Source organism: Pelophylax lessonae, assembly GCF_965119305.1.
Source record: "Pelophylax lessonae genome assembly, chromosome: 1".
NCBI classification, from domain to species: Eukaryota; Metazoa; Chordata; class Amphibia; order Anura; family Ranidae; genus Pelophylax; species Pelophylax lessonae.
Genome location: NC_138768.1, coordinates 665,926,654 through 665,945,752, shown reverse-complemented (window position 1 = coordinate 665,945,752; position 19,099 = coordinate 665,926,654). Strand labels below are relative to the sequence as shown.

General features: G+C 44.5%; 1 protein-coding gene across 2 annotated transcripts in view; it reads left to right on the top strand.

The window, feature by feature from the left end:
- NR3C2 (nuclear receptor subfamily 3 group C member 2) overlaps positions 1–19,099 on the top strand; it is a 544,471-nt gene that overhangs the window by 15,731 nt on the left and 509,641 nt on the right. For both annotated transcript variants that reach the window (XM_082261285.1, XM_082261286.1), the window contains exon 2: positions 15,404–17,177. In XM_082261285.1, coding sequence (XP_082117411.1) covers positions 15,404–17,177 — 1,774 coding nt within the window. The remainder of the gene's footprint in view (positions 1–15,403; positions 17,178–19,099) is intronic.

The following is a 19,099-nucleotide window of genomic DNA, read 5'->3' as shown; positions in this document are numbered from 1 at the left end:
CTATTTTCATTCATTTCTAACAGGTAGTAAGGGATTTACCTGAAGCACACAGACACTGACTAAATACCTAGTTCAAGGCCTGATGTAGGTTTTTGTTATATATATTTATTTACAGCAGACTTGTCTTTATCATCTTTTCTTCTAGAGAACATCCAAAACGATGCAATGTATCTTTTGCTCCTCACATAGGAGAAAGAGGTACAAGTGATGTGTCTTTTCTAGTAACTACTGTAATTAGCTATTACAGTGATTACGTGATCGTTAATCTAAGACCAGGAGGTGTTGGTGACAATAGCTCTGTTTTTGTGCCCGGGTGCATAATCAAGTGCAGTCCCAGCACAAACACAGGTACATAAATATGTGGTAGCACAGCATAGGGCCCAGTCTGTGGTGTCACATATATGCATACAGCCAGACTTAAAGCAGAACATCCCTTAAACGGAAAGGTCTGCTGAACACCCCTGAACATCACCTAGGTAATGCCAGCAGAGGTTCTTCACCCTCCCTGCCAACAACATGTCCCAGGTCACAGGAGGCTGCGGGACCATTCCCAGTGTGCAGCACAGCCAGGAGTCACAGGCAACTTCCCACAGTAAACATGGCAGCACCAGGGACCCGAAGACTGGCAGAGAAGAAGCACAGGTGAAGACAGCACTGGATCCCTGCATAGGTAAGTGTCTCTGTATTAACCACTTCTGGACCGAAAGATTTTCCTCCTTAATGACCAGGCCATATTTTGCGATTCGGCACTGTTACTTTAAATGACAATTGCACGGTCGTGCGACGCTGTACCCAAATAAAATTGATGTTCTTTTTTCCCCACAAATAGAGCTTTCTTTTGGTGGTATTTGATCACCTCTGCGATTTTTATTTTTTGGGCTATAAACAAAAAAAAAAGCGACAATTCTTGAAAAAAAACAATATTTTTCACATTCTGCTATATAACATTCCCCAAAAAAAATTAAAAATCAAAATTTTTTTAACATTTTAGGCCAATTTGTTTTCTGCTACATATTTTTGGTAAAAAAAAAAATTGCGATAAGCGTATTTTGATTGGTTTGTGCAAAAGTTATCGCGTTTACTAACTACGGGAAAGATTTGTCATTTTTATTGTTTTTTTTTACTAGTAATGGCAGCGATCTGCGATTTTGCGGCGGACAGATCGGACCCCCTAACTGACATTTTTGACACTTTTGGGGGGACCAGTGACATTACTACAGTAATCAGTGCTAAAAATATGCACTGTAATAATGACACTGGCAGGGAAGGGGTTAACACTGTGGGTGATCAAGGGGTTAAATGTGTACCTAGGGGCGTATTTCTAACTGTATGGGGGTTGGGCTTGTGAAATGATCACAGATATAAGAGGATCACAGGCGCTCTGTGATCAATCCAGAGAGAAGAACGGTCAACTGTGTTTACAACAGCTGACTGTTCTCTCTTAGCGGGGAGCGATCGCAGGTGCCAGGCAGCAATCGGAGTTACCCGCTGCCAAATGGGGGTGGGAGCGCGCAGCCTAGCAGCAGGCGCGCAACCGACGTAGACCTACATCGTTTCGTGCAGGAGAGCCGCCCTGCCACAGTAAATCGGCGGTGGGTGGTCTGGAACCGGTTTAAAGTCAGCAGCTACAAATACTGTTTTTTTTTTTGTTTTTTTTAACTGACCCTTTAAGGGGTTAACTTTCAACTGAAATATTTATCTTGCATATAAACAAATGTAAAGATCAAGGAAGGTAAACATCTGTACATTACCCTTATTCTCTATACCGTTTCTAGGTCTAGGGAGGTGGTCCTAGTTACAGTTGTATGTTTCAAATGGAGACAGACTAGCTCAGCTGAAAAACAAATTTTACTGACATACAGACTGAGACAACAAGTGGGTATTCCCCTGTCACAATACTTATAGACCCAAAAACTGCTTAGCCAATGAACTATTTGTGTTTTTTTTTTTTTTTTTATTACAGCTAGCTTGTGCTTTCCAAATGTTTTACCTTTATGGAACTGTATGTAAGCTTGGGATAATTAGCATTTTTTATATTTATTTCCAATTGGTAGTAGAAAGTTAAACTTCCTTGCAAGTGTCCCTTTCAGCTCTGAAATATATATGAGCCCTTCCTGGAAAAAAAACAATTTACATATACAGGTTCCTATATCTGTGGATCATCATCTGTGGATTACAGATGTGATTTATTGTTGATAATCTTCAAGACTGTGTTTACCACCAGATGGAGGGATGTACAGTAAATGAATTATGGTTACTGAAAAGGAAGCTGCCTCTTGCAGTGAAACGCGTAGACCTATTCATTTGGACTGGCATACCTATGCTAAAGAAAAAATAATATTGGTGGTGGTTACATAAGTGCATTTCATATATTGTATGTCCAAAAGCTTTTACACTTTTTAGAGGGGAACTCCAAGAAATAAAACCCTGCTACTCTCATACAGTGAGGGATTCTTTTGTTTCCTCTCCCTTTCCTCTCCCCTGGCCACTTAAATAAAAGCCTTGTATTCTGTTCCCAGAATACAGTGTATTTTGTGACTGGACAAGGGGAGAGAAGGTCAGATAAAGCAACAGAACACAAGGCTTTTTCCAGCATTAAGGAAATTGTGATTTTTGCCTTAACCCGCAGCAGTCTGAGCCTAGGATAATCATTGTTGGAGGTAACTTCTCTGTACATAAAAATGTAATCATAAACTTCTCTGTGCAGTTGTATTACACATGGTCTCTAACTTCCTCTTCTGGGGTCCCCGATCGGTGCTGTCTGCCACTTGCTATTGGGATACCCATGTAGGCATGCTCCCGAGCCGGGTTGAGTGTGTCCGAAGACCCCGCCCTTGTTCCCTCCTCAGAAGATTTGATTGACAGCAGAAGGAACCAATGGCTCCCTCTACTGCCTCTGTGTCCTGTGAATACAGGAAGAGTGAGCAGGACTGCTGCAGATGGGCACAATGCTGGCACAATGCTGGATCAAAAATGTAGCCTTGAAAGTATTTAAGGAGGGGGGGGGGGTCTGATTATGGAAAGTTTTTTATCTTAATGGAGACAATACATTGAGGTAGAACACCTCTAATACCTTTAGAACCCCTTTAACCCTTGCAATGCAGGGTTAGCTCCTCTGCAAGGGTTTTCCTAATGTTTTCCTGGAAAAAGGTTTTAAATTCTGGTTGAGGCTGATGACGCATGGGCATACTTTTCTCAGAGATTAATCACTCCTACAAACCGCTAATGCCAGAATTTAAAAGGGATCTCTGGCTAGTGTTTTAGTCAGTAGAGTTACTAATGATTTGCTACAGCATTGGGTTATGCCCTGCTACAAAGTACTCTCCTTCAGCAATTTGTGGCTTTAAGTAGTGATTGCTGCAGCATTTCTTGTGAAGGGGGACTGTTACTAACAATGTTTCAATCTTAATATTTGAGGGTGGAGAAGAGGTAGACGTAGGTGTAATTGCTGAAAGAGAATTGCCCTTCTGTCATCAGCCTTGAAGCAGAACTAAATCCTCTGATTTATCTGTTCACCAAAACTGTTACATTCAAGGCACGCCTCTGGTGATAACTGTCACAGTTTCCAGTGTGCTTATATCAGCTTGTCAACCAATTTTTCAAGGCTTTTGTCATTAGCTGGAGCAGCACCATGGAAACTGCAGATCTAAATAGAGGCTAAAGCTGGCCATACACTAATAGATTTTTGAACAAACGTTTGTAAGAACATTGCTATAAAAATTCTTATCAGTACATTCAATGACCTACCTGACAACTGTTGCTCAAAAGTACCTAAAAAAACATTTGCTTTTAACATTCGATTTTGGAATAAATGCACTTTCCCGAACGAAAACCACTTCCACTGTAGAAATTTGTTAGAAGTGTTTTTCGTCCATTTGCTTCAAATTTTCACATCACTGCGGTCAAACTTCGATTTGACTCAACTAAAGTTCAGAAAATCGAAAAAACATGCTTAAAACAAGAATTTCTAATGAAATTCTCCTAGTGTATAGTCAGCTTAAGATGCTGATATCTTTGTAAAGGATAGGAGGGTTTAAATCTGCTTTACCAAAGTAAATATTGAAAGACTGCCAAAACAGTGAAGAACTGTCCCTGACCTATTTTGTCCACTACATGATCAAGCTATTTTTGAACATTTTTTGGCCAGGAAATAGTGACTGTAATATAACAGTAGCTTGAATTATAATTATAATTTTGCCATTACACTATATTTAAGTAAAATGTATTAATTTTTTCATTCCATTGTGGGAAATATTGGTTTAAAGGAGATGTACAGCCAATGGTCGTTTGACTTTACATCTCCTATGGATCACAGGAGGGCAGTTTGTTCTGCACTCCTTCGACCGTTCCTAACAGAGAGCGGGCTGAAGCCCACTCTCTGCTGACATCACAGAAGTCGGTCCGGGCACCGCGTCATCACAAACACGGAGTTGGGATCCACCAGGTGCATGGACCGACAGCTGGCTCAGCCTCTCAGGGAGCCGCTGAGAGTCTGAGCTGGCCACTTCCAGCCCCTCCACAGCCCAGCGCTCCAATGAGTGGGAAGGGGGCAGAGCAGACAGTCAGCCGCTCTCTGCTCGGGGAGCTGTCAGAACCAAGCGATCGGCGGTGTTCGATCGCTCGATTCTCAGTGTAGAGGCGCCAGGGGGAAAGATGCAGCATCGGGCTGATGCTGTATCCACCTAGGTAAGTATAAATTGGGGAAGAAAACTGATTCTCATACATAATTATTGGCGCTGTGCACACTATTCTGGTAAACTGTGCCTCATCCTAAATTACACTAAGCAAAGAACGAAAAAAATTGACTTTGGTGACACAACATAATCTTACAAGACACTAGATTCCATAAAAATCATGATTTATTATGAATATAATAAAATATCACATAAAAACAAATTTTGTTACAGAGGACAATAATCCTCCATTTTGTTCTAAGCCCAGAAATTGACCATTGGACCTGGATGTTGGATAACACAATCAAAAAAATCACACAATACTATAACCTAACTACTGAGGTTTTTTGTAAGGGGTAAATCTGGGTGACCAGTATCCAGGTATTAGGTCCAGTGGTTGCTGTCTAACTGATTCCCACACATCTCCATTAAATCAAGCACTTATTTGCCTGGTAAAAGGGGATTGCAGCAATCTTTTGTCCAGTCACTGTTTTCACGATTTGTGATTTTATAGTTTACAGCATGAGAAGGGCCATTTCCTATTGTTTCCTGCTTTTTTTTGTAAATAAGGCTCCTTGGAGTCAAAGCTTTCATGATTTCAACCCTATAGATAAGTTTCATGTGCATTCAAGCACTGCATTGGTATGTTGCAGAGAAAAGGCTACACATTTGTGTATATTGTTTTGGAAATCATTTTGCTTTTACAGCGTGTTGTGCATCACACTGAACAAACATGTTGGGAACACATGCTTCCTAAGAGATAAGTCATGTATAGTTTTCAGTATGAAATGATAGGAGATATACCATCTTCCTAAGCAGCGATCGTATTTCTCTGCTGCTGGTTAGTGAGGGCTAATTGTGAAACGTTTATCTTCAAATACTTATGATCATACAATTAAATAACCATTTTCACACTTTGTACATTATAAGGTACTGTAGGGTAGAGATGGGCTCAGGCATGTTTGGGATCCTAGTTACAACCCACCTGCTTGATCCCACCAGGAAGCTGACACTGCACACCGCTAATCACAAGCAGTGAGACATTTCCCGGTCCACAGCTCACAGACAGGGAAATGTCTCAATGCCTGTGATTAGCGGTGTGCAGTGTCAGCTTCCTGGCGGGATCAGGCAGGCGGGTTGGGACTAGGATCCCAAACACGCCTGAGGCCATCTCTACTGAACGGTTGATTTATTAAAGAAGACGTAAACCCAACATTTAATATTACTTATATGTGGCTGCTGTACCATGTAATTGTAGGAAAAAGTATCCTGTTTTCTTTGGAGTTGATTTACTAATTGTTAAAAAAACACTTGCACTCCGCAAGTGCAGTTGCTCCAGTGCTTAGTAAATGAGGTAAGGCTTCATTTTACAAAGAATACCCAATCACATGCAAGGAAACTAAAGAAAAATACATTTCTCTTTCGTTCTTTGACGGACACAGCTCCTTATCTTCTTCACCATTGGGTTATGCTGCCCGCTACGGAGTAGGACACTAGGCAGGAAAAAAACTTGACTACACCTATGGGGCAGTCCCTGGGGGTATACTCCCACTCTCGGCTATAGCCACTCCGTTTTTTTTTTGCCTAGTCAGGAGTTAGGACACCTAGTTCCTTGATGGTATCCCTGATCCTGGCAATGTTTTTCCTTTTACATGGATTTTTTTTCTTTCTGTTATTTTGTTTCCTGTGAGAAGCTACAATAAACTGCCGGACTGGTTGATGGACTGGATAATCTAGATCCAGAGGGTCCCCCCAGTCTGGCCAGCGAGCGCACGCAGGCCTCAGCACTCCGCGTCATAGCCCCACTGGATGGGAGCTAGCCTGAGAGTTAAACGTCTCGTGTGGGCGCATACGACCTGGCCTCGGCCTGAGTCGCAGCGTTCCTCCTGGCCAACAGCCACCCACATTCCAATGAATCGATGGTCTGTCAGGAGCGGTGCACACCCTGTTCCTGGTATGATGAGTAGCTGTCCCCCCTGTTCTCCTGGAGGGTTTTGGGGTGGATGTGGGCCCCTCCCTGGGATGGTCTGACTCCCGGGCTCCCCTCCTTCCCATGTACCCGCCTGTGTATTTGTTACCCCCATCTGGCCACTCCTCCCATGGGGTGGCCATACTTCTTTAGGTCAGTCTGGGGTGTCGAGCTGGCGATGGGGAAGAGAGGGAGAATATGGGAAGGGGCTGTGCCCGGTGGGGGCTCCTGCCAGGGTCCCTCTTCCTGCTGGGATCATGTTCGGTGCTCCTGGGGTTCCCCGGTAGCCGAATGGCACCACACGGGGCTGCCAATTTCTTGTAGCTTTTTTGTGCTATGACTCGGCAGCCATGTTTGTGTAGCCTCAGCCGCCATTTTCTTGTGGTTTCCTCAGTGGAAATAGCAGCGGCCATGTTTGTGGAGCTGTATGGGCAGTGATTCGGTGATGTGAGCCCCTCCTCATCCCCTAGTGCTAACTCTTGGATCTTTCTCTTCCTAAAACGCATGGTGTACAGTTCGTTTGGTGCTTTGAGTGCCTAAGCGGTGGTGGTGAGCTTTGTGGGGTTCTCTCTTCCTCTCTCTGCTATAGCAGTGATATTGCGTCTGTGCTGGGCCTTGTAGTGCCACCAGCATGGTGGGGGGTGTCCATAGCAGTGTTAAACACTTTTTTTGTGTGGGTCCCCTGTTCCTTATTGGGGTCGCTGACACACATTTCCCCACCTGATCCCTTCTCGGAGGCTGTGAGGCCTTCCGGGTCCCAGCAATCATTGGTTGTACTGACGGCAGTCCTGGAGTTCTTAGTGTCCAAGATGGAATTGGTCCAGGGCAAATGGCTAGCAAAAAGCGTCCCCCGCCTTTACCTGCCTCATCTGTCTCATCAAATCCTGAATCTGATTCGGCCAACGTGGATGCGAGTTACCCTTCTGGGTCTGCGTCCACGCACCTTGCATGCTCAGATAGTGAGGATGATTCCTTTGCTCCTCTAGCCACGCAAAAAAAGGCGCTGGTGGATGCACTGATTGTGTCAGTGTGTGAAACCTTAGAGATGGCGGATGCGTGTGATGCTGCGCCGGAGGCGCGGGTCCCTTTTGGCACCCACAGGCCCTCCAATGCGGCGAAGGTGTTCCCCTTTCCCGCATCTTTTCACAATATTGTCACAAACTGTGGGGCTGTCCAAAACGCACTTTTGCAATCCCTAAGCTTTTTGCGATGCTGTATCCTTATGAGTATTCCCTGCTAAAAAAGTGTATGGTTCCACCTGTAGTGGACTCGCTGGTTTCCAGGTTAAATAAAGCAACCCTAATTCTGGTGGAGGAGCCCCCCGGTCCTTAAGGATCTGGCTGATTGGAGGTCGGTGGCTGTGACCCGCCATATGTTCACAATGGCTGGGTCGGTGCTTAAGCCGGTTTTTACTGTTGTCCTGGTGTCGCAAGCTATGACTGAGTGGGCCAAACTTTTATGCCGGGACCTGGAGGGGATACAGCTTTCTCCTGCTTTTTCAGGGCTGGCAGATTAGTTGGCCCAGGGGCTACAGTTTATCTGTGATGCCTCTTCTGTTGCAGCTCCCTTGCTTTCTAGACTGTCGGTCTCAGCAGTGGTCCTTCGGCGTATTATTTGGCTAAAATGCTGGTCAGCGGACCAGACCTCTAAGAAGGCCTTATCTGTTCTCCCATTTGTAGGGGATCACCTGCTTGGAGCTTCCTTGAATGACATCATGAGGGCATCATGGGGGGAAGAGTACTCTTCTTCCGCAGGCTTCCAAGGGTAAGGAGCCCTGTCATAGACGAGGGCCATTCTCGGCTCATAAGAGGCTTTTTCATCCCTCAGGGTCTCAAGACAAGGGATCTATGCCCTTCAGGGCATCCACTAGAGGTTCCAAGCGGCCCTGGTCTAGTAAGCCACGGGCGGGCTTCTCCAGACCTGTGGACAAGTCTTCCTCTGCATGAAGGGGTGCCTTCACCTGTATCTAGGGTGGGGGGACGTCTTCGCTGGTTTCCGGATCTGGGGACCTCCCTGGTATGGGACAAGTGGGTCCACAAAGTGATTCGGTCAGGTTACAAGATCGAGTTCCGGTCTTATCTTCCGAAAAGGTTCTTCCCTTCCAACCTGCGCTTGTCCCCAGACACTTATGGGGTCTCTTTGGGGCACTGCAAGACTTGTTACTCCAAAGGGCGATTATCCCATTCCGACTTCGGAACGTTTTCAGGGGTTATACTCAAACCTGTTCACTGTTCCCAGGAAGGAAGGCAAGGTATGTCCAATTCTGGAGCTCAAGGCGCTAAACTTCTTTGTGCGGGTACAGAAGTTCTGAATGGAGTCCCTTTGCACAGTAGAGGCGTCCCTACATCAGGGGGATTTTCTCGCCTCTATCGACATCAAGGACGCCTACCTTTACATTCCAATATGTGCCAGTCACCAGCACTTCCTCCGCTTTGCCGTGGGCGAGGATCATTATCAGTTTGTGGCGTTACCCTTTGGTCTCACCTCTGCTCCTTGGGTCTTCACAAAGGTGTCGGCTCCGTTGCTGGTATTGTTGCATCAGCGGGGGGGTCGTGGTACTGTGGTATCTGGATGATCTTCTTCTGGGAGCTGCTCTGGTGGACAACTTGGAGATTACTCTGCGAACTCTGTGGGAGTTTGGTTGGATTCTGTACCTTCAGAAATCTGCTCTGGTGCCATCCACCGTCCTGGACTATCTGGGTCTGACCCTGGAGTTGGCCTCAGCCAGAGTTTCTTCCCCTGGAAAAGCTCCAGAAATTGCAGGAGGCAATCAAGCTTCTGTTGTCCAGCAGACGGTCATCCCTCTGGGCTTGCATGCAGGTGCTTGGCCTGATAGTGTCTACCTTTTTGAGGCGGTTCCGTTTGCACAGTACCACACAGGATCTCTGCAAAGAGAGATTGTGATGAATTGGGACAAGAATCCTCAGTCTCTAGACATTCTGATCCTGTTGAGCCAGGGTATGAGGGGGTCCCTGATCTGGTGGCTTCGTTCTCAGGCACTTTCACTGGGAAAATCCTTTCTCCCCCTGTACTGGATGATTGTCACTACAGATGCCAGCTTGTCCGGATGGGGAGGTGTCCTCGGCTCAGATTGTGCCCAGGGGGTTTGGACTCTTCCAGAGTCCAGACTGCCAATCAATGTACTGGAACTTAGAGCGATCATACTTTGTCTGGCTCATTGGACAATTAGTCTACAGCAGGGGTGGGGAACCTTTTTTCTGCCAAGGGCCATTTGGGTATTTATAAAATAATTCGGGGGCCGTACAAAATTATCAACTTAAAAATGTGCCTGTTATATTTGGTCAAACATTTAACTCACCCCTAATGTGATGGGTGCAACTGCTTCTCTTTGGTGAGGTGTGTGATGTTAGCTGGTATTGATGATGTTGCTACTCATAACTGGTTTTCCAGGTTTGCGTCGGTCAGTCTGGAGCACAGTCGACTCTTTGCGGTGGTAAGTTTTGAAAAGAACTGCTGGCGGGTACTGCTGGTGGGTACAGCTGGCTGGTACTGCTGGTGGGTACAGCTGGCTGGTACTGCTGGTGGGTATTGCTTGCTCAGGCTGGTACTCCTGGCTTGTACTGTGTTGTGGGTACTGCTGGCTGATACTGCTGTGGGTACTGCTGGCTCAGGCTGGTACTGCTGTGGGTATTGCTGGCTCAGGTTGGTACTGCTGGCTGGTACTGTGCTGTGGGTACTGCTGGCTGGTACTGCTGGCTAAGGCTGGTACTACTGGCTAGTACTGCTGGTACTGCTGGCTGGTATTGCTGTGGGTACTGCTGGCTGGTACTGCTGACTCTGGCTGGTACTGCTGGCTCTGGTTGGTACTGCTGTGGGTACTGCTGACTCTGCTGTGGGTACTGCTGACTCTGGCTGGTACTGCTGTGGGTACTGCTGGCTCTAACTGGTACTGCTGTGAGTACTGCTGGTTTTGGCTGGTACCGTTGTGAGAACTGCTGGCTCTGGCTGGTACCGCTGTGGGTACTGCTGGTTCTGGCTGGTATTGCTGTCGGTACTGCTTGCTCTGGCTGGGACTGCTGGCTCTGGCTGGTACTGCTGTAAGTACTGCTGGATCTGCCTGGTTCTGGCTGGTACTGCTTTGGGTACTGCTGGCTCTTGCTGGTACTGCTGGCTCTGGCTGGAACTGATGGCTCTGGCTGGAGCTGCTGGCTCTGGTTGGAGCTGCTGTGTGTGCTGCTGGCAGAAAATGCTGGCTAGCAGCGGCTCTGCGCTGGAGGAAGAGGCAATGTTTCCTGTATTGGTCACAGGCAGAGTGCATTTGATATCACTCCGCCTTTGACTCACTCAGACTGTCAGAACGGAACCAGAACTATACAGGAAGCATTGGCTCCCTTCTGACAGATCAGCTGAGAGACACAGACTTAGCTGCACAGGGGGCCGGACCAAATTACTTCGAGGGCCGCATACGGCCCCCGGGCCATAGGTTCCCCACCCCTGGTCTACAGGGTGGTACGGTACATATTCAATTGGACAATGCCACGGCCGTGGCCTATGTCAATCATAAAGGGGGCACAAGAAGTGCTCTGGCAGCTCAGGAAGTAGCCAGAATTCTAAGGTGGGCAGAATGATTTGTTTTTAGCTCTCTCTGCTGTACACATTCCATGGGGTGGAAAATTGGCAAGTGGATTACCTCATTAGACAGGCGTTGGACCAGGGGGAATGGTCACTTCATCCGGAGGTGTTTCATCAGTTGTGTCTTCGGTGGGGTACTCCCGAGGTGGACCTGTTGGCCTCTCGTCTCAACAGGAAGATACAGAGGTTTGTGGCACGGTTTCGGCCATGGTAGCCAACGCCACAGATGCCCTAGTGGCTCCTTGGAGTCAGTATCCTCTGATTTAAGCCTTTCCCCCTCTCAAATTTCTGCCATGACTCCTGCGCAAGATCGAGGCAGAAGGGATTCCGGTCGTTATAGTGGTTCCAGACTGGCCTCACCAGTCTTGGTTTGCCGATCTGGTACAGCTGGTCAACGACTTCCGTGGAGACTTCCTCTCAGGGAAGATCTGCTGTCCCAAGGGCCAATCTTCAATCCTGCTTTACAGTCGCTGGCTTTAACAGCTTGGCTGTTGAAAGCCAGGTGCTAAAGGATAAAGATTTGTTAGAATAGGTGATTCCTACCCTGTTAAAAGCTAGAAAACCTACCTCTAGGAAGATCTACCATCGTACTTGGAAGACGTACATTGCATGGTATGAATCTCTTGGGGTTCACCCTTGCTCCCTGACTTATTGGCTTTCCTCCAATGGAGTTAAGCAGTGCCTGGCCTTGAATACCATGAAGGGCAAGGTTTCGGCCTTGGCGGATTTCTTTCAACGACCATTGGCCACACATTCCTTGGTGCTTACCTTTATCCAGGGAGTTTGACACTTGGTTCCTCTAGTGCGATCTCCATTGCTGCCGCGGGACCTCAATTTGGTCCTGTCGGTGCTTCAGAAACCTCCCTTCTAAAGTCTTCGGGAAGTTCCCTTGCTTGCGTTGTCCCAGAAGGTGGCCTTTTGGTGGCTATTACTTCTGCGCGTAGGGTGTCGGAGCTGGCAGCGTTGTCTTGTCGTTCACCTTACCTGGTGGTTCACAAGAATAAGGTGGTTCTTCGTCCCTGTCCATTGTTTCTTCCAAAGGTCGCCTCTGATTTCTATTTGAATGAAGACCTTGTGTTGCCTTCCCTATGTCCCAAAACATTCTAGGGAAATTGCCTTGCATTCCCTGGATGTGGTTTCGGGCAATCAGGGTTACTTGGGAGCTATGGAGTCTTTGAGGAAGTCAGACTCACTATTTGTACTCACGGAAGGACCTCAAAAAGGGTTTGCTGCTTCTGCTGCGACCATTTCCAGATGGATCAGAAAGTGTTCAGGCTAATTCAATTAAGGGTCAGGTTCCTCCTTTCCCTGTTAAGGCGCACTCTACTCGGGTGCTTAGTGCCTCCTGGGCCTTCCGTCATCAGGCATCAGTGATGCAGGTTTGCAAGACGGCCACCTGGGAAATTTTTCTTGCTGTTCCCACCCCTCATGACAATGCTTTGGGTTATCCCAACGGTGAAAAAGATAAAGAGCTGTGTCCGTCAATGAACAAAAGAGAAAATGGGATTTTTGACTTACCGTAAAATCCATTTCTCTGATGTTCATTGACAGACACAGCACCCACCCCTCTATGGATTAGTTTTTTTTCTGACACTTCTTGTAACAAAACTGAGTGGCTACAGGCTAGATTGGGAGTATACCCCCAGGGACTGCCCCATAGGCATTGTCAAGTTTTTTTCCTGCCTAGTGTCCTACTCCTGTAGGGGGAAGCATAACCCAACGGTGAAGAAGATAAGGAGCTGTGTCCGTCAATGAACATCAGAGAAATTGATTTTACGATAAGTCAAAAATCCAATTTTTTGCTTGCTCACGATTGGATAATGGAAGTCAGCAGAGCTTTTGCTCATTTAGAAAGCTCTGGAGCAACTGCACTTGCAGAGTGCAAATGCAGTTTGGTAAATCAACCCCTTTGTGTGAAATCCCTGGTGTTCTTGCCAGTCCCTCTGCTTTCCTATTAAAACTTGCCACACTAAGCAGGAGAGCACAGCGTGGTCAGTTATCTAGCTGTGCTGGGAACTCAGGCTGCTCTTCGTCAAATGATCAGACTTGTCCCGACACCCCCCCCGCACAGCCATTCATAAAAGGAATGTGATCACTTGTATAAGAGGGGAAAAAGGTATTTATAGTATATATATATATATATATATTTTTTTTTTTAATCCACACACAAATGTGTTGCCTTTCATTTCTATTTGAAACTGAATAGGTTGTATTACAAGGTGAGGATTTACATATACTTTAAAGGCAAATAGACTATGCACTTTGCAAGGGCAGTTACACTAATTTTCCCCAGACCTTAGAGAATGTGTTGAACGTTCACTTTGTAAAAAAATACCCTATCAGGCGCAAGGAAAAAAAAAATAAAAAAATAGCACGTTGGGATGATGAAAATCAGCAGAGCTTCACCACATTCACTAGACTCTGTGGAAAATGAGTGCACAAAATGAGTGCACATTCTATTTGCCTTTAGTAAATCAACCTCTCTGTCTTAGTATAAAACTTAAACCTATTATGTGTATGCAGATTCTGACATAGGCAAAAGTTTGGAGCTTTTAATGTATATTTCAGTTCTTCATTTTACAGATTGAAAGGCTGACTTTTAGAGCTTGTTCATGTGTGCTGGTTTATACAAAGGGCAAGTGCAGCCTGAATATTGTATCTACCATTTGCGGTAGAATGACACAGTCAAACTGGCTGAACACAAACATGTACTGAGTTGCTTGGACCTAGCATTTGGGTGGGTGAAAGTGGTCAGGGTTCAGAATACTCAGAAGGTTTGAAAAAACTTCTTTAGTAAAGTACAGTAACCCATAACAAATAGTCTAGGTATATCTCTCACAGACCTGCAATGTAGTTTATCACTAAGGGCTACTAACTTACTATACTCTTTTTACTTTTGCTATTTTATGCTACATTGTTGAATTATTCAGTAAATGATTCCTGCCACTTCCTGCCTCTTTATCGGGACAGCAAAAGTGAAATTGGATCTTGTTCTGACACCAGTGTTAATTTCATTGACGAAAACATATTCGTCATATTTTTTGTCAGCGGCATATTTCCAATAATGAAAACGAAACGAAAAGTACCCCACATTTTTACCAATTGATGAAAACTGTGATGAAAATAAATTCCATTTTTGTCAATGAACGAAAATTAAGCGAAAATGTAAAAGAGAGATGTTTATCAAGGTCGACTTCTGGTTTCCCTGGAGCTCTGCCTATAGAGCCCATGAGTGCTTCCGCTCCTAGCAAGCAAGGTAGCGAGTTGTGACTGTAGTGTGCTTAGTTAGCACTGTGCAGCATTAAAGGCCTCCTCCTCAGATGACCGTTCAGAGTACTGTGCATTTCAGGCCTTCCAAGAGTCCTGGCTCACAACCTTCCAGAGCACTATGCATTACAGACCTCCTCAGACCACCCAGAGCACTGTAAGTGTGTACATTACAGGCCTCCCCTCAGACCACTGTCCAGAGCACTGTGTGCATTGCCGACCTCTGACCACCAGCATCCAGAACACTGTGCATTACAGGCCTCCCCTCAGACCACCATCCAGAGCACTGTGAAACATTACAGGCCTCCTCAGACCACCATCCAGAGCAATGTGCACTATTACAGGCCTCCTCAGACCACCGTCCAGAGCAATGTGCACTATTACAGGCCTCCACAGACCACCGTCCAGAGCATTGTGCACTATTACAGGCCTCCTCAGACCACCGTCCAGAGCATTGTGCACTATTACAGGCCTCCTCAGATGGTAGTTTGTTCAAACCCTAATACCATAAATAATAAGATATTCGATTTTTATAATTCCAAAAGTGTATTCTGTAAAGCATGTTACAAGGCCACCCTATACAGAATTGTATTTTATTTTCCCAATTGTATGCGCATAACAAAGATTGAATGAACAGAAATTGAATAGTTTAAAATATTTGCTTTAGAATTTAGTAAAAAAAAAAAATCTGTAGATAAGGCTATAGTGTGTACGTGTGTGTGTATGTGTGTGTGTGTGTCTATATTTATAATATATATATATATATATATATATATATATATATATATATATATTATCTTCCTAAATAAGAAAGCCTGATATTCATTGATAAGAAGCAAATATAGGACAGAGCTCTACTCTGTAAGGGTTGAACACTGACTTTTTTTATTACATTTTTCAGGTATGGAGACCAAAGGATTTCACGGCTTCCAGGAAGGAGGAGATATGGAGAGGCGATGGGGACAGGTGCCACAGTCTATGGAATTCTCCTCAGCTTCCAGGCAGCAAAACTCTGAGAACACTTACATGGAAATTGTTAATGTTAGCTGTGTACCCAGCACTTTTCCACAAAATCTCCCAGAAAGAGAGGTGAAAGAAAAGCAAGATCTTCTCCCTTGCCTTCAGCAAGATAATCAGTCTGGTGCTTTGACCCAGGAACTTAAGACTGATCTAGAGTCAAAAGAACTCTCTGCAACGGTAGCGGAGTCTATGGGATTGTATATGGATTCTGTACGGGATGCTGATTTTGCATATGAACAGCAAAACCAAGGAATGATTGGTCCTGGGAATACTTATGAGAATGTGGAACATCTTGTTAAGTTTTTTAAGCCAACCCCTTCTGGCACTTTTCCCATAAACTGCCAGAATCAAACTGTAAGCTCTATTCTAGATGCTGACAATTCTGTGAATGGTAAACTTAACAGTAACACCTTAAGGAGTCCATCTTCCTGTAATGAGAAGAGTCCAGCGACTAACAGCCCCTCCAATATGGCCCTTTCTGTTTGCAGTCCCACTGGAATTAACTCTGTTTCCTCTACTACATGTCCATCCAACTTTGGAAATTTTACAGTTCATAGTCCAGTCAACCAAGGAACTCCTGTTTCATGTTCACCAAATATTGACAATAGGTGTTCTATTTCTCATAGTCCTGCACATACTAACACGGCTGAATCCCCCATGTCTAGCCCATTAAGTAGTTTGAGATCACCCATTTCAAGTCCACCAAGTCACTGCAGTATCAAATCCCCAGTGTCAAGTCCATTAAATATCGCAGTGAGGCCTAACGTGTCTAGTCCTGGAAATATAAACACAAGATGCTCTCTTTCCAGTCCTTCCAATGCGAATAACAGGTCCTCTATTTCTAGCCCTGCTGCAAGTTCTATGGGTTCTTCTATCTGTAGTCCAGCACACAACACTTTGGGGTTTTCTTCTGCCGTTTTGTCTTCAGAATGTAGAACTGATACCAGTATCGGTACTGAAACTAAAGAAAAAGGCACCCAACAGCTCTTGTTTCCAAAAATGGAAGTACTGGAGAATGAAACTACTGACTGCAGTACGCAGAGCTTGGTGAAATTCATCAAGCCTGATCCAGATGGGACTTTTATTGACTCCTGTTTTGGAGATCGTGGTAAGGTTGCTTCCGATACATCTTTTCCAATCTCTATAAAACAAGAGCCGGGTAAAAACACTTGTTCTAATTCTCTCTTTAAAAGCACCTCATCAGGAAATCCTTTTCCATTTATGGATGGTTCATACTTTACCTTCATGGATGATAAAGATTACTATTCCCTTTCTGGAATTCTTGGACCACCTATGTCATCATTTGTTAGCAGTTGTGAAGGTAATGGCTTTTCTGGTCAAGGGCTCTCAATGGGGATTAAACAGGAGGCGGACGATAGTGGGTTTTACCCAGAGAACACTATGCCTTCCTCAGCCATCGTTGGTGTTAACTCAGGTGGACAGTCATTTCACTACAGAATTGGAGCTCAAGGGACTATCTCCTTGTCTAGGCCTGTCAATCGAGACCAGCCTTTCCAACAATTAAGCTCATTCCCTTCCGTTGGCTCATTAGTTGAGAGTTGGAAAACTCATTCTGAATTGTCTCAGAGCGCATTGTCATCTAGAAGAAATGATGGTTTTCCTGGTCCAGGATACATTCCAGAAAACGTGTCAAGGTGAGTAAGAAAGTAGTCACGTTGTGACTACACCAGACAGGAGATGGCATAAGACTGTAATTGCTACATATTTAAACTAGAGAGTCATGAAATGAATGGGTGTGACCTAATAGAAACATTGATCGTATTTGTATTATTTTATTATTGCAAGAATTGCTGCTCTACGTGCTGGAATGTGAAATTATTTAATTTTAGTTTGATTTTAGGTGTTTTTTGTTGTATTTCATGTTTTTTTTTGGCCTACAGTTTCCTATTGTTGCAGTGTTTTTATGTGTGGCATTTGGGCGTGGTTTACATTACTAGAGCAGTCTAATATACAACATGATTATGTGTAAAAAGTTTTAAATCTTGAATAGTTTATTCATTATTTCACTGATTTGTATAATTTTAAAGTGGTAGTAAAGTACATTATGAGAGACTTACCTACAGATGGAGCCTTCCAGCGCTGGGCTGTATCGGCTCTCTCTGGTACACAGTGCTTCCATGTTAACCCAGTCTTCCTTCCGAATTCCAAATCTTCAGCCACTTGAATGGCAGGGCTGCGGTGACATTACTCCCATACATGTTCATGAGAGTCACTTCGCTCCGGCATGCAGAGCAGCCCATAAATGTGCTCTAAGCTGCAAATGCACGGCTCAGAACGCATTAGCCACTGACAGGCAGGGGGGGTAATTTATGATAGAAGAGACCTCTAGGTTCTCTTCTGTTAAAAAACCCTGTCTGTCAGCGAGTTTTTACAGAAGACACTTTACCGCACTCATATTCTAGGTAATCCTCAGTCATTGAACAGTTTAGAAACCATGTGGCAATAACCAATCAGTATGAGAGGGGAAGCGGACTAATCTCTGTTTAAAATTTATACATTAAACAGGATAGAAAATGAGGACATCAGATGTGGTTGTTTTATGGCCTGCTCGTTTTTGCTTTTGAGAGTACTAAGGTTCTGCCTAAAAGGATCTGGAATTTGACATTTTTTTACATAGAATTTTGAATGTGAACACATTATAAAGATCGGATCACCCACTTTTATGGCTCAGGTCAGGCTGTCTGATCGTTTCCTGTACTGCTGGTCTTCCCTTGTGTTCTTACAGTTGTATAACGTACATGTGACGTACATGATACTGGCCAACATTAGCTAGGCTTTATTAACATACTTATTATCTGTTAACTCCCCAGCTACTCCCCATATCCTTACATTTTTAAGGAGGCAGATTCTTTGAGCAATATACTGTAAAATATAGGTTATGTATCAAATATAGGAATATTTTTCGGAAGCAGAAATGAAAACAAATAAACCAATTGTGTCACTAAAACTTTGGCAATAGCTTTTAAACTTGAAGCAACTAGTAGGCTTATTTTTTAAATCAAGTCTTACCTAGGCAGATACTGAAAATCCTGTTACTTGTTTTTCAGGTTTAAAAAATTGGTAAAAACAGCTTTGTTGTTATGATAAGTAAAGCTAACATGTCACTTCAAAAGCTTTAACTGTCAGTTTACTTTCCTTCGGGATACAGTATTGAGTAGTGACTTGACTATCATTTAAAGTGTTGTCTTGTAAAATGTCATGAAGATGATTCCATGTTGCATCCAAGGATTTTACCTGATGTAGATTTTGCATTGTGAATCAGACACAAGTCTAAGTGGATATGATGTGTTGTAAATAGGTAATATATGTGTTTTTTTTCAAAGTCTAGCACCGAGTTAGTAATAAAAATGTAAGCATTGCAGAAAGTAATAAAGTTTATTGCAGATAGCATTTCTGTGCCACTCTCCCCCATAGAAACTTACGTTAACGTGTTAATGTTTAACATGTACTGAAATACAAACTGTAACTCCACAAGCCATCGGTAAACAGGTCACATACATGTGGTGTGCAGCAGCGGTCCACGCTGATCACCTTATGTTACGGGTAGTTTGTACAG